Raw genomic sequence first — 24,728 nt, forward strand, 5'->3', positions numbered from 1 at the left:
TTGAGCTACAAGAGGCATTAGTATTCTGATTGATGGGGGCACCCAGTTTCCAGGGCACTAAAGGAACCTTAGAACATCAGCAACTCTCTTTCATGGTATTCTTTTCTTTGAAGGCTTAATTTTTCCTCTTCCAGGAGAGATTCTTTGCTTACCAAAAAGCAGCTCTAATGCCCTCCTAGCCCACACAACATTCCCACAGAAGGATTTTGTCTTGTTCAGGTGCATTTGAGCAAACTGCTAGTGAGGATTTTCCAATGTTTCTGGCCAGAAGTGGTGGTCTTCCTGAGTCCCCTTTCATTGAGTTGCTGCAGATGGAGTTGAAGTTGTTGTACCCTTGTATCTAAAGGCCAGCTTGGACCTGTCCGGTGGATGATCAAGGTTCTTTCACCAATATTTGAACAATAACTACCTGCATTCAATTTTTCTTCTGGGTTTATGTCCAAGAAGAACGGCTACAGTGCCACGGGCCTCTAAATTCTAGAAAACACTGCGTACAGTGGACACAGGACCATTAAGGTCTCTGGAGATGGACTTGTAGCCTTCAGGTTCTCTATGCTCTCTTTTACAATTTGCTGATTTTCTCTTCTTTTTTTCCATGCTTCTTACATTGCTGGTACCTGCAACTCATCACCAGTGGTTTACTTACAAATCAAAATATTTCTTACAACCTCTAAAAGGTGCCACTAATTTTGTCCAGTCCATTTAAACATTTCTGTGTGGAATAAGAAAAAGTCTTTCCCTCAACAGTCCCAACACTTGGGCCTACTAACTGGGCTTGGATACATCAAAGGTGATCTTGGAAGCAACTTAAGTCCTTGTTTCCATAGCAGCCCATCAGCAGTTTTCCTTTTCTAGTCACGTGTGGCTGTAATGCTCATTAATGCTCAAATGGTCCACAGGAAGTCGGTATCTGATCATTGGCCCTGGGGCCCAACTACTACATGAGCCTGATCTGGCCTTGAACATGGCAGGCATAATTGGGCATCCAAATGGATCCAAAGATCCATTTGTTTGGCATCTCACCAGTCAAGTGGGTCTTTTCGTATATGGCCAGATTTATTACCAGAGCAGTCTGTTTGTAGGCGGAATATTCTAACATCCATAAAAGGGTTCATTTACAAATAGCAGAGTGTAAACTAAGAACTATGTCCTCTAGAAGAAGCACCGGGGGGCAGGAGGTTAAACTGCAGTGAACTCTGTCTCTGTTAATTGTTTCTTCTCAATCTCAGAATATTAATATATTGGCCTCTAAGTGTGTGTAAGGCACAATACTGGCCAGAAAACTAAACCCTGCCCCTACTTTTACCTGCAAAGCCAGAATGGGATGGTTTCTAACAGTCTCTATACTCTGCGATAGCTGGGTACTGAGTATGACACAGTGCAACAGCCCCCAAACTATAAGGTATATAGCAAGTAAAGTGAATGTTACCTGGACTAAAATTGATTTGCGTTCCTCCACCTCTGACGTCCACCTTCCTCCCATCTTTCATCATCACTCCCCAGCAATAATACATGATATTGTCGTCTTGCGCATTCTTGATATTAATTTGGAACTTATTACATGTGCCAGAAACATCTATCTTTTGTTCATCAAAGGAGAAGCCCCGTTGAGTCAAGTTTAGGAGCCGATTTTGATGATTGATGTCTGACACTTCAGTAAGATTGACTCCATCTTGGGCAGTACAGTGGATTGTGACGGGGGCTCCTCTCTTCACAATCACGTTATATGGTGTTTGCTCAATCCCTTTTCCTCCTACAATACCCTCACACACAAAAATATAATAAATAATATGCTTTATTAGGTACATTCACAAGATTAAAGGGGAACTCCTGCTTCCAAACCAAAATTTGTTAAAAGCCCCACACAACCCAGAAACCCCAAATATACCTGTATGTATGAATAAATACCATTTTTATATGCTGAAATCCAGCGGCAAAACAGCTCTTTTCCTTCTGCACAATTTAAAATCCCGGCAGGGGAGGAGGGACTAAAACATTGATGTTACAAATTGTAACAACTTCCCCACAGCTTACAGACAGCATGCAGGAACTACATAACCCACAATGCATTGCACTGTAATGTTCCTTTCCTTATTGACATCACGTGTGCAGCAGGGGATTGTGGGATTGGGAGGAGGCAGGCTGGGGACATGCGACTACTGTTACTTTATTTGAGTCACAAAGTAGTCAGCCAGATCAGCAGGGGAACAGGGGGCGGGGCTTAGGGAACTGTTCCAACCTATATTATTATATTAAAAATCATAAAAAGGCTGCATATTTTTTCATTGATGTTTAGTGCAAAGGTGCCTAAAATAATGTTTACGTCTCAGAAAGCTAAGCTGTGTTTGGGTGGAGTTACCATTTAAGAAACAAAAATCAGGGTTCAAGTTAAGAATGGGGTGTAGGGCACAATAGAGACGCATTAAACCAGTGCCAGGCCTAAATTTGCAGGAGCCCAAGGAAATATTTGCCTTTTGCTTCTGACTCTTTCCAGCTTTCAAATGGGGGTCACTGACCCCGGCAACCAAAAATGATTGCTCTGTGAGGCTCCTGTTTTATTGTTATTGTTACTTTTTATAATTTTTTTTTCTATTTATGCCCTCTCCTATTCAAATGCCAGCCTCTTGTTCAAACCGCTCCCTGGTTGCTAAAGTAATTTGGACCCTAGCAACCAGATAGCTGCTGAAATTCCAAACTGGAGAGCTTCTGAATAAAAAGTGAAATTACAAAAAAAACCCCACAAATAATGAAAAATGAAGACCAAGGATATTACTCTCTACATCATACTAGAAGTTCAGCCAAATGTGAACAACCTCTTTAATGGGCCCCACAGCAAATTATTTTTGGGTCCAAAAACATTTTTTTTTCTTTTTTTTTCTTCAGATATATAAATACATAATGAGAGTGCTCAGCAATTGATGCCCCAGCAACGTTATGCTTTCCCCCCTGTTACTTGCCCTGGGGGCTCTATATGAGTTCTGTTTTCCTAAAGCCATGGCCGGACGGGGGGCCGGGGGGATATAAGTGCTACATGCCAGTCCTGTGTGGCTGCAGCAATGTCCAGCGTTGGACTCAGCACACAAGCTACAAATGCTATGAATGTAACATAAGTCAGTACAGGGGATCAGAAACTAACAATAAAGGGGTTTGGTTAGTAAAATGTATATTTAATAACATACAATGATGTTAATTTGTTGCTAAGGTACTGCCAACCCTAGCAACTGTGAAGCTTCAGAATCTGTCAGGTTCCTTACTGCTGGGTATCCCTTACCTTTAGATATATTTAGGGGTTACTATGAAGGCAGCGCTGTACGTACCTGAGGCCCAGGAGAGAGCAGAGAGCAGTAGCGCAGCGAGTAGAACTCGGGGAATGGAGGGCGGCATTATGTGGAGCGGAGGCTCAGGGACCTGGAGTTGCTGCAGATATAGCGAGTGCTCTGTACTACTCGTGCCAAACATGCTGGGTAGGGACAAGCTAAAGGAAAGCAATCGAGCTTCTCTACGTCGGAGGGGGGAGTGACTTTCAGAGAAAGGAAGAAAGGGTTTGATAACAAGCCAGAGAATAACTGCAGCATGTCTCATCAAGTTATACAGCACCCACCTGGCAGGGATCCTTAAACATTCCCATCAGCCCCTGCCCCAGTGAGCTTACAATCTAAGGTCCCTATCACATTCCCATCAGCCCCTGCCCCAGTGAGCTTACAGTCTAAGGTCCCTATCCCATTCCCATCAGTCCCTGCCCCAGTGAGCTTACAATCTAAGGTCCCTATCCCATTCCCATCAGCCCCTGCCCCAGTGAGCTTACAATCTAAGGTCCCTATCCCATTCCCATCAGTCCCTGCCCCAGTGAGCTTACAATCTAAGGTCCCTATCCCATTCCCATCAGCCCCTGCCCCAGTGAGCTTACAATCTAAGGTCCCTATCCCATTCCCATCAGTCCCTGCCCCAGTGAGCTTACAATCTAAGGTCCCTATCCCATTCCCATCAGTCCCTGCCCCAGTGAGCTTACAATCTAAGGTCCCTATCACATTCCCATCAGCCCCTGCCCCAGTGAGCTTACAATCTAAGGTCCCTATCACATTCCCATCAGCCCCTGCCCCAGTGAGCTTACAATCTAAGGTCCCTATCACATTCCCATCAGTCCCTGCCCCAGTGAGCTTACAATCTAAGGTCCCTATCATATTCCCATCAGTCCCTGCCCTAGTGATCTTACAATCTAAGGTCCCTATCACATTCCCATCAGTCCCTGCCCCAGTGAGCTTACAATCTAAGGTCCCTATCACATTCCCATCAGTCCCTGCCCAGTGAGCTTACAATCTAAGGTCCCTATCACATTCCCATCAGCCCCTGCCCCAGTGGAGCTTACAATCTAATTTCCCTATCCCATTCCCATCAGTCCCTGCCCCAGTGAGCTTACAATCTAAGGTCCCTATCACATTCCCATCAGTCCCTGCCCCAGTGAGCTTACAATCTAAGGTCCCTATCCATTCCCATCAGCCCCTGCCCCAGTGGAGCTTACAATCTAATTTCCCTATCCCATTCCCATCAGTCCCTGCCCCAGTGAGCTTACAATCTAAGGTCCCTATCACATTCCCATCAGTCCCTGCCCCAGTGAGCTTACAATCTAAGGTCCCTATCCCATTCCCATCAGCCCCTGCCCCAGTGAGCTTACAATCTAAGGTCCCTATCACATCCCATCAGTCCCTGCCCCAGTGAGCTTACAAATCTAAGGTCCCTATCACATTCCCATCAGTCCCTGCCCCAGTGAGCTTACAATCTAAGGTCCCTATCCCATTCCCATTCAGTCCCTGCCCCAGGGAGCTTACAACCTAAGGTCCCTATCACATTCCCATCAGTCCCTGCCCCAGTGAGCTTACAATCTAAGGTCCCTATCACATTCCATCAGTCCCTGCCCCAGTGAGCTTACAATCTAAGGTCCCTATCACATTCCCATCAGTCCCTGCCCCAGTGAGCTTACAATCTAAGGTCCCTATCCCATTCCCATCAGTCCCTGCCCCAGTGAGCTTACAATCTAAGGTCCCTATCCCATTCCCATCAGTCCCTGCCCCAGTGAGCTTACAATCTAAGGTCCCTATCACATTCCCATCAGTCCCTGCCCCAGTGAGCTTACAATCATGTGCCTGTAAGTATTTGAGGGTGCGGAAGGAAACCCTCCCCAACACGGGAAGGACACGCACACTCGGGACAATGCACTGGTCTGAGCTGAACTCCGGCTAACCCATCTCACTAATGCTGAAATGGATACTGCTTTAATCAGGGATAATACTAATTAAGGAATAGGGGGTGAGAGATATATACAAGCCCCTATTGAGCGCTGTGACTCCTGCGTGGGTGACTATGCTGGGGGGGCACACGGGTTTGAGCGCTTTACTTGTGCTCCTCACTCAATCCTTACAGCACACGTTTGCGCCAGTGCACGGACCATACCACTTACTAGGGTGCGATTCTTAGAATAGAATACTATTCCCCCACCCTGAGTTTGGCTCTAGTAGCCCCCACCTCTGGTAGGGGAAACTAATTCTATGTGATAGGTGCCCTTTAACAAGCACTTTCTTTGGCCATGACCCAAGGTGATCTGGGTGCATCTTGACTTCTTGCATTTCTAGGTTATAGTTGTCCTTTAAATACAGCGTTGTTTACACAGCAATGGCACAGAGAGGTGCGTAAGTGCCTGATATCACAGATATCTATAGTACATGGGTCTTGGTCAGTAAGTTGGGTCACTAATGATTTTAAGTACATGTATGGCCAGCTAAATACATAGTAAATTACATAGTTAATTTTGGTTGAAAAAAGACCAGAGTCCATCAAGTTCAACCCTTCCAAGTGATACCAGCACACACAAACCCACACTGACCTATCTATCCACTCACATACAGACCCACACTGACCTATCTACTCACATACAGACCCACACTGACCTATCTATCCACTCACATACAGACCCATACTGACCTATCTATCCCCTCACATACAGACCCATACTGACCTATCCACTCACATACAGACCCACACTGACCTATCCACTCACATACAGACCCATACTGACCTATCTATCCACTCACATACAGACCCACACTGACCTATCTATCCACTCACATACAGACCCACACTGACCTATCTATCCACTCACATACAGACCCATACTGACCTATCTATCCACTCACATACAGACCCACACTGACCTATCCACTCACATACAGACCCATACTGACCTATCTATCCACTCACATACAGACCCACACTGACCTATCTATCCACTCACATACAGACCCATACTGACCTATCTATCCACTCACATACAGACCCATACTGACCTATCTATCCACTCACATACAGACCCACACTGACCTATCTATCCACTCACATACAGACCCATACTGACCTATCTATCCACTCACATACAGACCCATACTGACCTATCTATCCACTCACATACAGACCCACACTGACCTATCCACTCACATACAGACCCATACTGACCTATCTATCCACTCACATACAGACCCACACTGACCTATCCACTCACATACAGACCCATACTGACCTATCTATCCACTCACATACAGACCCACACTGACCTATCTATCCACTCACATACAGACCCATACTGACCTATCTATCACTCACATACAGACCCATACTGACCTATCTATCCACTCACATACAGACCCACACTGACCTATCTATCCACTCACATACAGACCCATACTGACCTATCTATCCACTCACATACAGACCCATACTGACCTATCTATCCACTCACATACAGACCCACACTGACCTATCCACTCACATACAGACCCACACTGACCTATCTATCCACTCAACATACAACCCATACTGACCTATCTATCCACTCACATACAGACCCATACTGACCTATCTATCCACTTCACATACAGACCACACTGACCTATACACTCACATACAGACCCACACTGAACCTATCCACTCACATACAGACCACACTGACCTATCCACTCACATACAGACCCATACTGACCTATCTATCCACTCACATACAGACCCACACTGACCTATCTATCCACTCACATACAGACCCACACTGACCTATCTATCCACTCACATACAGACCCACACTGACCTATCCAGCTCACATACAGACCCCACACTGACCTATCCACTCACATACAGACCCATACTGACCTATCTATCCACTCACATACAGACCCACACTGACCTATCCACTCACATACAGACCCATACTGACCTATCTATCCACTCACATACAGACCCACACTGAACCTATCTATCCACTCACATACAGACCCATACTGACCTATCTATCCACTCACATACAGACCCATACTGACCTATCTATCCACTCACATACAGACCCACACTGACCTATCCACTCACATACCAGACCCACACTGACCTATCTATCCACTCACATACAGACCCATACTGACCTATCTATCCACTCACATACAGACCCATACTGACCTATCTATCCACTCACATACAGACCCACACTGACCTATACACTCACATACAGACCCACACTGACCTATCCACTCACATACAGACCCCACTGACCTATCCACTCACATACAGACCCATACTGACCTATCTATCCACTCACATACAGACCCACACTGACCTATCTATCCACTCACATACAGACCCACACTGACCTATCTATCCACTCACATAACCCACTTCCACATACAGACCCACACTGACCTATCCACTCACATACAGACCCACACTGACCTATCCACTCACATACAGACCCATACTGACCTATCTATCCACTCACATACAGACCCATACTGACCTATCCACTCACATACAGACCCACACTGACCTATCCACTCACATACAGACCCATACTGACCTATCTATCCACTCACATACAGACCCACACTGACCTATCCACTCACATACAGACCCCACACTGACCTATCCACTCACATACAGACCCACACTGACCTATCCACTCACATACAGACCCATACTGACCTATCTATCCACTCACATACAGACCCATACTGACCTATCCACTCACATACAGACCCACACTGACCTATCCACTCACATACAGACCCACACTGACCTATCCACTCACATACAGACCCATACTGACCTATCTATCCACTCTCATACAGACCCACACTGATCTATCCACTCACATACAGACCCATACTGACCTATCTATCCACTCACATACAGACCCACACTGACCTATCCACTCACATACAGACCCATACTGACCTATCTATCCACTCTCATACAGACCCACACTGACCTATCCACTCACATACAGACCCATACTGACCTATCTATCCACTCACATACAGACCCACACTGACCTATCCACTCACATACAGACCCACACTGACCTATCCACTCACATACAGACCCACACTGACCTATCTATCCACTCACATACAGACCCATACTGACCTATCCACTCACATACAGACCCACACTGACCTATCCACTCACATACAGACCCATACTGACCTATCTATCCACTCACATACAGACCCACACTGACCTATCCACTCACATACAGACCCATACTGACCTATCTATCCACTCTCATACAGACCCACACTGATCTATCCACTCACATACAGACCCATACTGACCTATCTATCCACTCACATACAGACCCATACTGACCTATCTATCCACTCACATACAGACCCATACTGACCTATCTATCCACTCACATACAGACCCACACTGACCTATCTATCCACTCACATACAGACCCAGACTGACCTATCTATCCACTCACATACAAGACCCACACTGACCTATCTATCCACTCACATACAGACCCACACTGACCTATCCACTCACATACAGACCCACACTGACCTATCCACTCACATACAGACCCACACTGACCTATCCACTCACATACAGACCCACACTGACCTATCTATCCACTCACATACAGACCCACACTGACCTATCTATCCACTCACATACAGACCCACACTGACCTATCCACTCACATACAGACCCACACTGACCTATCCACTCACATACAGACCCACACTGACCTATCCACTCACATACAGACCCACACTGACCTATCCACTCACATACAGACCCACACTGACCTATACACTCACATACAGACCCACACTGACCTATCTATCCACTCACATACAGACCCACACTGACCTATCCACTCACATACAGACCCACACTGACCTATCCACTCACATACAGACCCACACTGACCTATCTATCCACTCACATACAGACCCATACTGACCTATCCACTCACATACAGACCCACACTGACCTATATATCCACTCACATACAGACCCACACTGACCTATCCACTCACATACAGACCCACACTGACCTATCTATCCACTCACATACAGACCCACACTGACCTATCTATCCACTCACATACAGACCCACACTGACCTATCCACTCACATACAGACCCATACTGACCTATCCACTCACATACAGACCCACACTGACCTATCCACTCACATACAGACCCACACTGACCTATCTATCCACTCACATACAGACCCACACTGACCTATCGTTTTTATGGGAAAAAAGAACCCCCCCTATCTGCCTATAATCCCCTCTAATGTACTTGTACAGAGTAATCATGTCCCCTCACAAGCGCCTCTTTTCCAGAGAAAACGACCCCAACCCTGACAGTCTCACCTCATAGTTTAACCCTTCCATCCCCTTAACCAGTTTAGTTGCAGTCTCTGCACTCTCTCCAGCTCATTAATATCCTTCTTAAGAACCTTACCAGGGACCTATAAAGGGGCAAAATTATGTTTTTATCCCTTGAGTATGCTTTCCCTCGTGTTTTCTGCCCTGGGGGGCTCTATATGAGGTGGCAGAGAGTTCTGCTATTAACTCTACCTTAATACATGTTTCTAAAGTCATGGCCAGACGGGGGGCCGGGGGGATATAAGCGCTACATGCCAGTCCTGTGTGGCTGCAGCAATGACCAGCGTTGGACTCAGCACACAAGCTACAAATGCTAGCCCCTCCTGACTTTTGCCAGAGAAAAATACAAGGTTATGACTTCCCTCGGGCAACCTGAGGACATGAGAGCACAGGGCCAGGAAGTGGTGTTGGTGGCTAGGCAAAAACAAGCGAGAACAGCTAAAGGCTTAGTCCATATTGAAGCCAACGTTTGGCGCGTGTGGCATTCATTAGGTCCCTGTATCCAGGGCAAATATCAGCAGGGCTGTTTTAATAAATGAGCAGAAGGGGCATTTGCCCAGGGCCCAACAGGGTAGGGAGCCCACTAGCTTCTTTCATCTGGGATAACTTTTGCATCCTGTAGATTTGGCAGACCCCTCACTGTAATTTCCTAGAAGAGTTTTACAGTATAGTTATTTGTTGCCCTTTTCTTGTGGCATCACCTTTGTCATTTTTCTGCTTCCAGGCCTGTTAGTCCAGGTCGGCACACCTGGGCATCATGTCTGCTTCAGTAAGAGCAGCACTGCCTGCCTTACTGTATTGAACTTCAAGTACTTGAGGGTTATTCTATAAAGAGCAGAGGGGGCCCACCAATGAGATTTTGCCCAGGGCCTGCTGGTACCTTAAAGTGACCCCAGCTGGCAAGCCAAAAGCTCAGTTGAAATTGCCTGTGTGTCGGAGGCAGGCCACAAAAGGAAGCGTCAGAAAAGGAACGTGAAACGGAACTTGCATTACTCTTCTGAGAAATGTTGAAAAGAAAGAGCTTGTTTCCTTTATGCGGGTATAGTGAAAAGACAAATTCACCACACTGGGACCCGCTCTTTATAATTGTTTTTCTTTTCATGCAAGGTTTTAAATCTCTGTGTTATTTTCTGTCCCACTAAAGGTTCATATTTCCATTAATTATATTTTAAAAGTTTAGTGGTTTTGTTGGTTCCCTGGGGTGGTCCCTGGAACCAGTAACTGCTGCACTAATTGCCCCTGCTGACCTCAGTGTACTTAAAATGCCAGGGCCTATTTGGAAGCCCAGTCCAGGCCTGCTTGGCACTGGTGGCAATGCCTGGGTTCCTGGCCAAACACCATGAATGATGCTGCATGAAGTCAGGCAATTGTTCTGCACAACTGAATGCCATTTGACACAGCAGGCACAATCATTTTGTATTCACAACTGCAATAATGCTACAATTAGGGTTGGCACCTTTATAAAATAAGTATACTGACCTGGCTGGGGGCGTGTTCACAGGGGGCGGAGTGATGTCAAGTAGGTGGAGTTGTACCGTAAAGTGGGAGCAGTCGCGGCCTGTCATGAAGTAAGGAGAGGATTTGGTAAGTATAACGGGTGCACAGAATTCCACTATTTTGGGATTCAGCCGAACCCTCAAATCATGAAAGGGCTAAAGAGAACCGCGAGCACCGCACAGTGAACATTTTTCAGCTTTTGAGTTTATGTGATGAGAAGTCAGGTGACTTTAAGGACTTGGATTCAGCCAGGCATGTGGATTTGAACCTGAATCCTGCTGAAGAAGGCCGGATCTTGGCCGAATCCCAAACCATATCCTGGGCTTGGTGCATCCTTAGTAAGTTTGGGAGGTTATACAGGGAAAAAGGGTCGGATTAAAGGAACAGTAACACCAAAAAATGAAAATGGTTTCCCTGCACTGGTAAAACTTTCATTTTTGCTTTAGAAAGACTACTATAGTTAATACACATAAGCTGCTGTGTAGCCCCGGGGGCAGCCATTTAAGCTGGCAAAAAGGAGAAGAGGCACAGGTTACATAGCATAACAAATAAGCTCTGTAGAATACAATGGGAATCTATGCAACTGATCTATTGTCTGCTATGTAAACTGTGCCTTTTCTATTTTTTTCAATTTGAATGGCTGCCCCCAGGGCTACACAGCAGCTTATATACAGTGGCTTGCAAAAGTATTCGGCCCCCTTGAACTTTTCCACATTTTGTCACGTTACAGCCACAAACATGAATCAATTTTATTGGAATTCCACGTGAAAGACCAATACAAAGTGGGGTACACGTGAGAAGTGAAAGGAAAATCATACATGATTCCAAACATTTTTTACAAATAAATAACTGCAAAGTGGGGTGTGCGTAATTATTCAGCCCCCTGAGTCAATACTTTGTAGAACCCCCTTTTGCTGCAATTACAGCTGCCAGGCTTTAGGGTATGTCTCTACCAGCTTTGCCCATCTACAGACTGAAATCCTTGCCCATTCTTCTTTGCAAAACAGCTCCAGCTCAGTCAGATTAGATGGACAGAGTTTGTGAACAGCAGTTTTCAGATCTTGCCACAGATTCTCCATTGGATTTAGATCTGGGCTGTGACTGGGCCAGTCTAACACATGGATATGTTTAACCCATTGTTGCCCTGGCTTTATGTTTAGGGTCGTTGCCCTGCTGGAAGGTGAACCTCCGCCCCAGTCTCAAGTCTTTTGCAGACTCCAAGAGGTTTTCTTCCAAGATTGCCCTGTATTTGGCTCCATCCATCTTCCCATCAACTCTGAGCAGCTTCCCTGTCCCTGCTGAAGAGAAGCCCCCCCAGAGCATGATGCTGCCACCACCATATGTGACAGTGGGGATGGTGTATTCAGAGGGATGTGCAGTGTTAGTTTTCCGCCACACATAGCGTTTTGCATTTTGGCCAAAAAGTTCCATTTTGGTCTCATCTGACCAGAGCACCTTCTTCCACATGTTTGCTGTGTCCCCCACATGGCTTGTGGCAAACTGCAAATGGGACTTCTTATGGTTTTCTGTTAACTATGGCTTTCTTCTTGCCACTCTTCCATAAAGGCCAACTTTGTGCAGTGCACGACTAATAGTTGTCGGACAGATTCCCCCACCTGAGCTGTAGATCTCTGCAGCTCCCCCAGAGTCACCATGGGCCTCTTGGCTGCATTTCTGATCAGCGCTCTCCTTGTTGGGCCTGTGAGTTTAGGGGGACGGCCGTGCCTTGGTAGGGTTACAGTTGTGCCATACTCCTTCCATTTCTGAATGATCGGTGGAACAGTGCTCCATGGGATGTTCAAGGCTTTGGAAATCTTTTTGTAGCCTAAGCCTGCTTTAAATTTCTCAATAACTTTATCCCTGACCTGTCTGGTGTGTTCTTTGGACTTCATGGTGTTGTTGCTCCCAATATTCTCTTTGACAACCTCTGAGGCTGTCACAGAGCAGCTGTATTTGTACTGACATTAGATTACACACAGGTGCACTCTATTTAGTCATTAGCACTCATCAGGCAATGTCTATGGGCAACTGACTGCACTCAGACCAAAGGGGGCTGAATAATTACGCACACCCCACTTTGCGGTTATTTATTTGTAAAAAATGTTTGGAATCATGTATGATTTTCGTTTCACTTCTCACGTGTACACCACTTTGTATTGGTCTTTCACGTGGAATTCCAATAAAATTGATTCATGTTTGTGGCTGTAACGTGACAAAATGTGGAAAAGTTCAAGGGGGCCGAATACTTTTTCAAGCCACTGTATATATAAACTGTAGTGGGGTTTCTTAGCAAATACACAACGTTTACCAGTACAGGGCAATAGAACATAATATATTAATTCTTTTTTAGACACTTTCATTTTTTGGTGTTCCTGTTCCTTGAACTAGTTTTTACAAATCTCCTGGCAAGTACATTGCTGTTTGTAATACCAGCTAGATGAATTACTGGCCAGGTAGTAACCCTAACTAGAATTCTGGATAAGACATATGGCCAATTGAATCTGTGTAAGTAAATGACCCTTATAAAAGTCCTTTAGCCATATACAAGTATGTGTGTTGTTTTTGTGTACTGTATATATGGGGTCAGGATGGAAACCAATGGATAAACTATTACGACATGATTTGCATCATTGAGTGAATTAGGAAGCTGCTTAGCAGAGGTAATAGCAGAGGCAATAGCAACAGCCAGCAATATAGGTGAGTGGCAATTAAAGAAATGATTAAATATACATAAACCCTTCCATGGAAAAACTGGAAACTGAGCAGCAAACTGGAAAATGAGGTTCAGTGTGGACAAGTGCAAATTTATGCACTTTGGTAGAAATAATATAAACGCAAACTATCTACCGAATGGTAGTGTGTTGGGGGTATCCTTAATGGGGAAGGATCTGGGGGTTTATGTAGATAACAAGTTGTCTAATTCCAGGCAGTGTCATTCTGTGGCTACTAAAGCAAATAAAGTGCTGTCTTGTATAAAAAGGGCATTGACCCAAGGGATGAGAACATAATGTTGCCCCTTTATAGGTCTCTGGTAAGGCCTCACCTTGAGTATGGGGGGCAGTTTTGGGCTCCAGTCCTTAAGAAGGATATTAATGAGCTGGAGAGAGTGCAGAGACTGCAACTAAATTGGTAAAGGGGATGGAAGGGTTAAACTATGAGGTTAGACTGTCAGGGTTGGGGTTGTTTTCTCTGGAAAAGAGGCGCTTGCGAGGGGACATGGTTACTCTGTACAAGTACATTAGAGGGGATTATAGGCAGTTGGGGGATGTTCTTTTTTCCCATAAAAACGATCAGCGCACCAGAGGCCCCCCCTTTAGATTAGAGGAACGGAGCTTCCATTTGAAGCAGCGTCGGGGGGTTCCTCACGGTGAGGGCAGTGAGGTTGGGGAATGCCCTTCCTAGTGATGGGGTAATGGCAGATTCTGTTAATGCCTATAAGAGGGGCTGGATGAGTTCTTGAACAAGCAGAGTATCTAAGGCTATTGGGATACTAATATCTACAGTTAGTATTAATGTTTGTATATATAGTTTATGTATGTGAGTGTATAGATTGGTTAGTATAGGCTGTGTGTTCTGGGTTTACTTGGAAGGGTTGAACTTGATGGACAATGGTCTTTTTTTTTCAGCCCTATGTAACTATGAATATGTTCCCATAATTCCCTTATGTCTAATACCATAACCCACAATACTGGGGCAAATTCCCCCTCCCTCCTCACCATCTTATTGTGTAACCAGTGCATAGACATGGGTATCAGCCCCCCCCCATATTGGCACAGAAACAAGATTTTAGCAGGATTTTAGCTTGTCTTAATAACAGTGTCCACAAAATAGAGCCTACCTGTTTTCTGCAATGGTGAATTCCAGTGCTGAAGGAAATTAGTTTAAAATAATTTATATAGTGTAAGTGAAGTTTATTTTGCTTGACAAACACAATAGAAAACAATTTGTAATTATTTCTTAGGGTGACAGGTCCCCTTTAAGTGCAAAAAACTCGAATTGAGAAAAACGATCAAAACCGCTAATAAATCGCCCCAGTAATGTATTAATAATATGGGCTCCTGTCTGGAGCAGACTTAAAGGGATACGTTCCTGATTTTTATGGGGCACTTTTTATAGCTAAATGACACTGTTACACAGCAAATAATTCCCTCTGCCATTTAAACTTTTATTCCTGAACCAATAAATGTATTTGTAGCTGTAATATTGGTGTGTAGGCGCCATCTCAGTGCCTTGTGCCTGAGTCTGAGCTTTCAGCCAGCGCTACACATTAGAACTGCTTTCAGCTAACCTATTGTTTCTCCTACTCCCATGTAACTGGAGGAGTCCCAAGCCGGACTTGGATTTCTTACTATTGAGTGCTATTCTGATACCTACTGGGAGCTGCTATCTTGCTCCCTTCCCATTGTTCTGCTGATCGGCTGCTGGGGGTGGGGGGAGGGGGGGATATCACTCCAACTTGCAGCGCAGCAGTAAAGTGTGCCTGAGTCTGAGCTTTCAGAAGGAGCCAGCGATACACAATAGAACTGCTTTCAGCTAACCTATTGTTTCTCCTACTCCCATGTAACTGGAGGAGTCCCAAGCCGGACTTGGATTTCTTACTATTGAGTGCTATTCTGATACCTACTGGGAGCTGCTATCTTGCTCCCTTCCCATTGTTCTGCTGATTGGCTGCTTGGGGTGAGGGGATATCACTCCAACTTGCAGCGCAGCAGTAAAGTGTGCCTGAGTCTGAGCATTCAGAAGGAGCCTGCGCTACACATTACAACTGCTTTCAGCTAACCTATTGTTTCTCCTACTCCCATGTAACTGGAGGAGTCCCAAGCCAGACTTGGATTTCTCTGTTTTCCCATGTCAGTGTTGCTTTACATCCCATATCAAATTCCCTTTCTCTAAAAAGACTCATATATTTACAACACTGCTGCCTGGGTTGAAATCTGACATAGTTACCTATAAAGTGACAATAAAAACCCAGCGAACCCCGTAATATACACTGCATCAATAGTGGCGTAACTAGATTTAACTGGGCCTCAGAGTAAATTCAAATAATTGCCCCAAAAACATTGCTTAGTTAACCAATTCAACCAAGATATATTGAAATTGCTCATCAATTAGGGCCTTTCCGGGCCCTCTACACTACACCGTGGGGTTGCTTCCTCTGTAGATATACCCCCGTTAGATTGGAACCTTCCGAGGTGAGAAGAACAAAGCACAATTGAAGCACAAATCCTCCAAATTGCATCTGGTGGCTCAATAACCCCCAATGTCATCACGTGGCCAGAAAAATCATCAAGTCTGGGTTTATCACGCGGAAAAGGTGCCAACCATAACACCTGTTGAGATCATGTAGAAGTCAATGGCAGCCGTCCCTTCTCTTCCGTGGAAGAATTTTTAAAATTAAATATCGATGGTCAGTTAATAAGCCCCCATAGTGCTTAATCTTTAATGTGACTATTTACTTGTATTTATTATACTGAGCCCTGTTTGTTCTATGATGTTCTGTTCTGCTGTACAGTGCTGCATGCATGAGTGCAGGGTCAGGCTGGGCCGGCGGGATCTCGGGGAAAAAACCCAGATGGGCCCCGGCTGACCCAGACCGGATCCCTGCAGCAGCCTTAAACACCCAGCCTGACTCTGCATGAGTAGCGCTATCTAAATACAAATATACATAAATACAAATATAATGAAGTGACTGTCATGCCTGGGGTGCTGGAAGCCTTAGAAATATACCGTGGTTAGGTGGAGCGAGAGCGCCATCTGCTGGACTGCACTGGGCATTAAAATAAAAACCCACATGCAGTTACACATAGAAATGCAAAAGAAGAATTTTACATTAAACGTCTGTTGCTGCCCAGACAGAAGGAAACCACTGAACTGTACCTCTCAGCATCGCTACATGAGTCACAGTACATTATATTGTAATAAATTTTATACACTTTCGTTGGTGTTACTGTTCCTTTAAACTATGGCTCTGAATGTATATAATGAATCCTTGCTATGAAGTGAAGTATATGGGATTTACACACCCCCTTTATAGCCACAAAAAAAGTCACTTTTTTAAGAATTATGCTAGGGGGATAGGGGGGCTTAGGGGATACCAAGTCATGATGGCTTAGTATGATATGAGTGCATGAGAGTGGTCACGTGTTATTGTTGTGTTGCTGAACTACAACAATGCCCAAAGGCCCTATGCTATTTGCCTGTGTATACCAAATTTTAATACAGAACCTTAAATACTGTGCTGATTTGGTGTATGTATCCCACACACACCCTTTCCTTTGGTTAGGGGTTGTAGTATAACAACATAGGTAAAGGGGTTGTTCACCTTTGAGTTAACTTTCAGTATGTAGAGAATAATATTCCACGCCAATTTGCAATTGGGCTTCATTTTTTATTATTTGTCGTTTTTTAACTGTTTCAGTAATTGTTCAGCAGCTCTCCAGTTTGGAGTTATAACAGCTATCTGGTTGCTAGGGTTCAAATTACCTTAGTAACCAGGGAGTGGTTTGAATGAGAGGCGGATGTATGAATAGGAGAGGGGCTGAATAGAAAAAAAAAGTAATAGTAAGTAATAATAATAGTAAAACTGTAACTTACATTGTAAGATCTATGGGACAGGGACCTCCATCCTCTTATCTCTTTGATTCTTAAAGGAGAAGGAAAGGTACAAACTCAGTAAGCTTAATCAGAAAGGTCTATGTAAATACAGCCATAAGCACTCACAGAAACGCTGCACTGACTTCTCTGTCAAAAGAAACACAGGATTTATTGTCTTCTTTTATGCAAATATGTTCTTCAGTATCAAACCTTAGGGCTCTTTCAGATTTGGGGCATGAGTCTGCACATCTCTCTCCTTCTCCCCCTCCCATAAGAATTCACTCACCCTCCCATCAGAATGTGTAATTTGAGCTACCATCAGCTAGAGCTGCAGCAGGAAGCTACAGAGACCAAGCTAAAATGGCAGCTGCTATCTTAAACAAACAGATGGAGCTTCTAGGGCTCTGTACTTAGGAAAGGTAAAGCTTTCTGCTGAATAAATATAGCATTCTAAGTGGCAATAATGTGGCGAATCTATTGGCAGTAAAATGCTAAAATGACTTTCCTTCTCCTTTAACTTATGCAACCATACCTATTTATTTGTATTATCATATTTTGTATTTATATATTATTATAATAATCCCCTTTTGTATTAAATTATTTTTCTGCTGTACAGCACTGCATACAGAAGTAGAGCTATATAAATAAAGATATACATTCAATACAATACATAGAAGACGTTTGCTGACAAAACCAGTCTTGTTTGTCACCAGAAATCTCATATAGAGAGAAACCATTTGCCTGCGGGAACTGTGAGAAGATGTTTGCTGATAAAAGCAGTCTTGTTTGTCACCAGAAATATCTATTGAGAGAAACCCCAGTCTTGTTTGTCACCAGAAATCTCATATAGAGAGAAGCCCTTTGCCTGCGGGAACTGTGAGAAGATGTTTGCTGATAAAACCAGTCTTGTTTGTCACCAGAAATCTCATATAGAGAGAAACCCTTTGCCTGCCGGAACTGTGAGAAGACGTTTGCTGACAAAACCAGTCTTGTTTGTCACCAGAAATCTCTATTGAGAGAAACCATTTGCCTGCAGGAACTGTGAGAAGACGTTTGCTGGCAAAACCAGTCTTGTTTGCAACCAGAAATCTCATATAGAGAGAAACCATTTGACTGTGGGAACTGTAAGAAGACGTTTGCTGACAAAACCAGTCTTGTTTGTCACCAGAAATCTCTATAGAGAGAAACCATTTGCCTGCAGGAACTGTGAGAAGATGTTTGCTGATAAAACCAGTCTTGTTTGTCACCAGAAATCACATATAGAGAGAAACCATTTGCTTGCGGGAACTGTGAGAAGACGTTTGCTGGCAAAACCAGTCTTGTTTGCAACCAGAAATCTCATATAGAGAGAAACCATTTGACTGTGGGAACTGTAAGAAGAATCTCTATTGAGAGAACCATTTGCCTGTAGGAACTGTGAGAAGAAGTTTGATGAAAACCAGTCTTGTTTGTCAGAAGAAATCTCACACGGAGAGAAACCATTTGCCTGCGGGAACTGTGAGAAGACGTTTGCTGATAAAACCAGTCTTGTTTGTCACCAGAAATCACATATAGAGAGAAACCATTTGCTTGCGGGAACTGTGAGAAGACGTTTGCTGGCAAAACCAGTCTTGTTTGCAACCAGAAATCTCATATAGAGAGAAACCATTTGACTGTGGGAACTGTAAGAAGACGTTTGCTGATAAAACCAGTCTTGTTTGTCACCAGAAATCTCATATAGAGAGAAACCATTTGCCTGTGGGAACTGTGAGAAGATGTTTGCTGATAAAAGCAGTCTTGTTTGTCACCAGAAATATCTATTGAGAGAAACCCCAGTCTTGTTTGTCACCAGAAATCTCATATAGAGAGAAACCCTTTGCCTGCCGGAACTGTGAGAAGACGTTTGCTGACAAAACCAGTCTTGTTTGTCACCAGAAATCTCTATTGAGAGAAACCATTTGCCTGCAGGAACTGTGAGAAGAAGTTTGATGATAAAACCAGTCTTGTTTGTCAGCAGAAATCTCACACGGAGAGAAACCATTTGCCTGCGGGAACTGTGAGAAGACGTTTGCTGATAAAACCATCGAGAGAAACCATTGTGCTCGAAGGTGGAAAATGTTTCATTTGGAAGTTTTCGTAGCCATCACAGTTTTCACACAGAGGAGAAGTCAAACTTGTGCTCTGAGTGTGGCAAATGCTTCACCTCCAAATCCAGTCGTGCCGTGCATTACAAACCTCATAAAGCATTGGAACCATTTTCGTGTCCCGAATGCGGTAAATAGTTCATCAGCAAATTAAGAGTGACGACATATTTGAGAACTCACACTGGAATTAAACCGTTTTCCTGTTCTGAGAGTGGGAAATGCTTCACCTAGAAAGGGAGTCTCCTCCTCCACGGGGTAAAACAATATTTAAGTTCTGCTTGTTGGAAATATCTTACCAGTCAAACTGGTCTTTTAGACATCAGATTTCTCATATGGGGAGAAATCATTTCCGTGTTCTGAACGTGGGAAATGTTTTGTTGACAGATAAAAACTTGGCATGCACAAGAGTTTAATAAAAAAAATGTTTTCTGATTTTTATTTTAAAGAAACCATGAATTAACTAATTTCCACGAATGACATTCGTGGAATTTATCAAAAGATCTACTAAGAAATGGAAAGAAGAAAAGACAAAGTTTTAACTTCTCAGCAGCAGCCCGACCTTCCCCCACACTGTAAATGACAGTATTATTATATACACACACCCATTCCCCACACCCCAAACACTAGGAGTTGCGGCACTGACATGCAAACACCCCACGGGAGGTGCTGAGTGCCCAGGCAACTTTTTGGGGATGGGTGCAGAAACCGTATCGGACTGGCCCGCAGGGATACCAGGATAACTGACATTAAACTGCTAAAAAAATTGTAATTGACTTTGACTCATTGACCCCTTTAAACCCCAAGCAAAACTGAAGAGAGAAGATGTGCCAATGAACAGAAGAAAGGGGGCTTCCAGGCAAACTGAAAATCCACAGGGCCACAAAACACAAGTAAAAGTCGTATTTATTAAAGTTGAATTAAACAAACATCTCCAACGGCCCTATGCGTTTTGTGCCCTAAGGAACTTAGTCATTAGCCCATGACTTAGGGCACAAAACGCGTGGGGCCATTGGAGATGTTACTTCTATTTTGTGGCCCTGTGGATTTTCGTTGTGCATGGAGGCCTTCTTTTTTCTGTTCATTGATGGTTTTTCCGCTCCCAAAGCTGAGGGTCTGGTTGAATTACAACAGGTACTAGTGGCACCACTTTTTGTGAAAGAGAAGATGCGCCATCCAGAGGAGGTGACAAGAGATACAAGGTCCATGGGCTGTCCCTTTAACCGGATGAAAGTACAACGTTTCAGCAACTTGGCGCAAACATCAACTAATATAAAGCTCACCTTTCAGTTTAGGGGAAGATTATGCCTATCTATAGCTTACAGCTAGAATTCCATCATAGCAAGGCACGATGGGGGCTGTGGCTAACTAAAAGCAAGAGAGTGAAGTAATAAATATACAGGCAGTCTGTTTAGTAGAATGACTGTGCTACCTGCATTCTCCCCAGAATCTCAGGGAACCCATTATGTTGCTAGTGATAGGATTAATGGGCCACAGTGTGTATTGGGGGAAAGGGGGGTGTGGGGAGTTGGTGTAAGGCTTTTACTTGCTGCAAAGTGAAACCAATTATTTCTTTCATTGCTGTGTCGCAGAGAGTTTAGAATGAAGCCTAAAAAGTATGATTTAACTTCAACCAGTGTGTTCTCCTAAAATAGGACATTTTGCCCCTTAAAGGGGAACTATCACAAACAGAGCTATAGAGAGGTGTCTGTGAATCCAACATACAGGAGTCTATGTGCCTGTACACACAGTTGCCTGTGCAGAGGTCTGTAATATTACTGCAACTGATGTGTCTGGTATGGGGGAAGTCTCTTTTATACACTGTTTTGTTACACCTGTATCTGGCTATTGCAGTAAGATTTGGATCCGCATGTCACTCACACATTTCTGCGTCACTGAGACAGCCCAGGGTGCCAGGGATTCTGCAGGGTGGGGGGTGGGAGGCTGCTTTACAAGAGCAGTTCAGTGTAAAAATGAAACTGGGCAATATAGATAGACTGGGGCAAAACAAAATATGAAACATATACTAATAATCATAAACAAAATGGCTGATGCTGGGTATATACATCTGGTGATAAATCACATCATACCAAATAAATCTGAACATTTTGGCCCTAATTTGTGAACAATATGGCACTGAACCTGAAGTCAAAATAACTGAAAATGTCAGTTTACCCCGTGGGTGCAGCTGGAGTGGCCTAACTGTTTTGTGAAACAGGGGAAACCCTCCGCCAGCACCTTGCTGATGCCCTTTTGGGGCCCTACAACTGACATGAACCTGCAGACTGTAACGTTAGAACCAAAGTAATAGAGGAGTAAGTTACTCTCATCACACACAGTCATCCCCTAAATTAGCGCTTGTTCTTTTCATAGTGAAGAAATCTGCCCCTTGTGCAAACAAAAATTGTGAAACCCTCTGATGCCACATAATAAATTTTGGTTGAATAAAAGCACAATTTCCTACCAAATAAAGCTGATAGGGTGCATAGAGGCCCCTAATAGCCAATCACAGCCCTTATTTGGCTCCCCATGAACTTTTATGGTGCTTGTGTTGCTCCCCAAGTCTTTATACATTTGACTGTGGCTCACGAGTAAGAAAGGTTGGGGATCCCTGTTCTAATGACTGCTGGGTCTTCACCGACGCCCTTTTGGGGTCCTGGAACGTTCTGCTGCGGAACTGACAGGGAACCTGCACACTTCTACTAAATTAGCACTTGTTCTGTCACTTAATTGTGAAAAATCTGTCCCTTCTGTGAACCAACATAGTGGGACCTTCTGATACTAAAGAGGAAAGTGACAAAAAATGACTTTTGACCAATTGAATGCTCCTAAATTAGCCATTGTCCCTAAATGGTGAAAAATGGGGCCCAAGTGACTGTGGGCACAGCTGGTATGGGCAAACTCCTCCGTGACACAGGGGAACCCCCTGCCAGCACCGCTCTTCACCGACGCCCTTTTGGGGCCCCGGAACTTTCTGCTGCGGAACTGACAGGGAACCTGCACACTTTGGATATAAAGTTTTGAGAGCATTTTCCCTCCTAAACCTGTCACTATATGAGAGCTGCAGAGAGCTCAAGCCTGAGTGGAATGAAAGCTAGGGGTGTGGCTTCAGTCTCCCACAGGAAGTGGTCACAGCACTGAGTGACAGGCTTAACAGTAGCAGGAAATCCCTCCCAGTTTGTCCCTCTGTGTCTCTCTGCTTGTGCTGCTGCCAGGGGGGGGGGGGAGGATCAGAGCCGGCACCCTGTGCATATTCACTGCACTTTAAGCTGCTGCTGCTCTGTTTACTGAGGTAAAAATGGTGGGAGTGAACTGAGAAAAAGACTACAACTCCCATAATTCCATGCGCCCAAGGCTCTCTGACCAACAACAACAGGGCTTCTTGCTGTAATCCCTCCTCCCTGGCAGAATCTGCTTGTAACAAAGCTGCGGGGGTGTGTGTGCTGCGTGGTTCCGCCCAGCTGTAGGGACCAGCCAGTACATCGTTGATTTAATTCATAGTCCCCTCCCCTCTCAGTGGTACATTCCCATGGGCGGGGTTACACAGGCTTGGGACTGTCAGCCTTCCCTATCCGGTTCAGATTTTGGATCTCAGAGTTGCAGTGGAGAAGGAAACATCAGTCAGAGGGCAGGAATCAGGGGTGAGTAGGCAGTGGGGCAGGAATCAGGGGTGAGTAGGCAGTGGGGGCAGGAATCAGGGGTGAGTAGGCAGTGGGGCAGGAATCAGGGTGAGTAGGCAGTGGGGCAGGAATCAGGGGTGAGTAGGCAGTGGGGGCAGGGGTGAGTAGGCAGTGGGGCAGGAATCAGGGGTGAGTAGGCAGTGGGGGCAGGAATCAGGGGTGAGTAGGCAGTGGGGGCAGGAATCAGGGGTGAGTAGGCAGTGGGGGCAGGAATCAGGGGTGAGTAGGCAGTGGGGCAGGAATCAGGGGTGAGTAGGCAGTGGGGCAGGAATCAGGGGTGAGTAGGCAGTGGGGCAGGAATCAGGGGTGAGTAGGCAGTGGGGCAGGAATCAGGGGTGAGTAGGCAGTGGGGGCAGGAATCAGGGGTGAGTAGGCAGTGGGGCAGGAATCAGGGGTGAGTAGGCAGTGGGGCAGGAATCAGGGGTGAGTAGGCAGTGGGGCAGGAATCAGGGGTGAGTAGGCAGTGGGGCAGGAATCAGGGGTGAGTAGGCAGTGGGGCAGGAATCAGGGGTGAGTAGGCAGTGGGGCAGGAATCAGGGGTGAGTAGGCAGTGGGGCAGGAATCAGGGGTGAGTAGGCAGTGGGGCAGGAATCAGGGGTGAGTAGGCAGTGGGGCAGGAATCAGGGGTGAGTAGGCAGTGGGGCAGGAATCAGGGGTGAGTAGGCAGTGGGGCAGGAATCAGGGGTGAGTAGGCAGTGGGGCAGGAATCAGGGGTGAGTAGGCAGTCGGGCAGGAATCAGGGGTGAGTAGGCAGTGGGGCAGGAATCAGGGGTGAGTAGGCAGTGGGGCAGTAAGTCTGGGGCACCCAGCCTGGGAATGCAGCACTGGCACTGGGACTTCCATGGACTGTAAGGAGCTGCTGTAAATGCCAGCCCCATTGCTTGTATTGTGCTTCTTACCATAGGGGCCGCTGGGTAGGGCTGGGTAAGGCTTTATTCATAGGAGTTGGCCAGTTGCCTTAGTTATAATATAGAAACTAAAATCTAATTGCAGCCATCTCATCCAGTTGGCTAGTTACAGTTTTTCTTGGGGCGCCAGTTTGAGAATTTGATGGCAGTTTAATGACTGTCTGTATTGGGATGAGCAGATATGCCCTTTCCCTACAGGCACACCCTGCAA

At 45.1% G+C, this 24,728-nt stretch overlaps 2 protein-coding genes across 5 annotated transcripts in view; one reads left to right on the forward strand and one right to left on the reverse strand.

Annotated features, from left to right (window-relative positions):
- LOC105945210 overlaps positions 1–3,618 on the reverse strand; it is a 9,287-nt gene extending 5,669 nt beyond the window's left edge. The window contains exons 1-2 of the mRNA XM_012952658.3: positions 3,318–3,618; positions 1,430–1,753 (exon numbers count right to left, since the gene is read on the reverse strand). Coding sequence (XP_012808112.2) covers positions 1,430–1,753; positions 3,318–3,582 — 589 coding nt within the window. The 5' untranslated portion in view covers positions 3,583–3,618. The remainder of the gene's footprint in view (positions 1–1,429; positions 1,754–3,317) is intronic.
- The window catches only part of znf850 (zinc finger protein 850), a 41,163-nt gene that overhangs the window by 10,589 nt on the left and 5,846 nt on the right, over positions 1–24,728 (forward strand). The window contains exon 1 of one of the 4 annotated variants that reach the window (XM_012952655.3): positions 23,408–23,570. The exons of 2 other annotated variants lie outside the window; for them this stretch is intronic. The gene's annotated coding sequence lies outside the window, so the exon portion shown is untranslated. Of the gene's footprint in view, positions 1–23,407; positions 23,571–24,728 lie in introns of those variants that run through there. One more of the 4 variants, XM_004918413.4, reaches the window with a different exon arrangement.

The sequence above is a fragment of the Xenopus tropicalis genome, chromosome 10, assembly GCF_000004195.4.
Source record: "Xenopus tropicalis strain Nigerian chromosome 10, UCB_Xtro_10.0, whole genome shotgun sequence".
NCBI classification, from domain to species: domain Eukaryota; kingdom Metazoa; phylum Chordata; class Amphibia; order Anura; family Pipidae; genus Xenopus; species Xenopus tropicalis.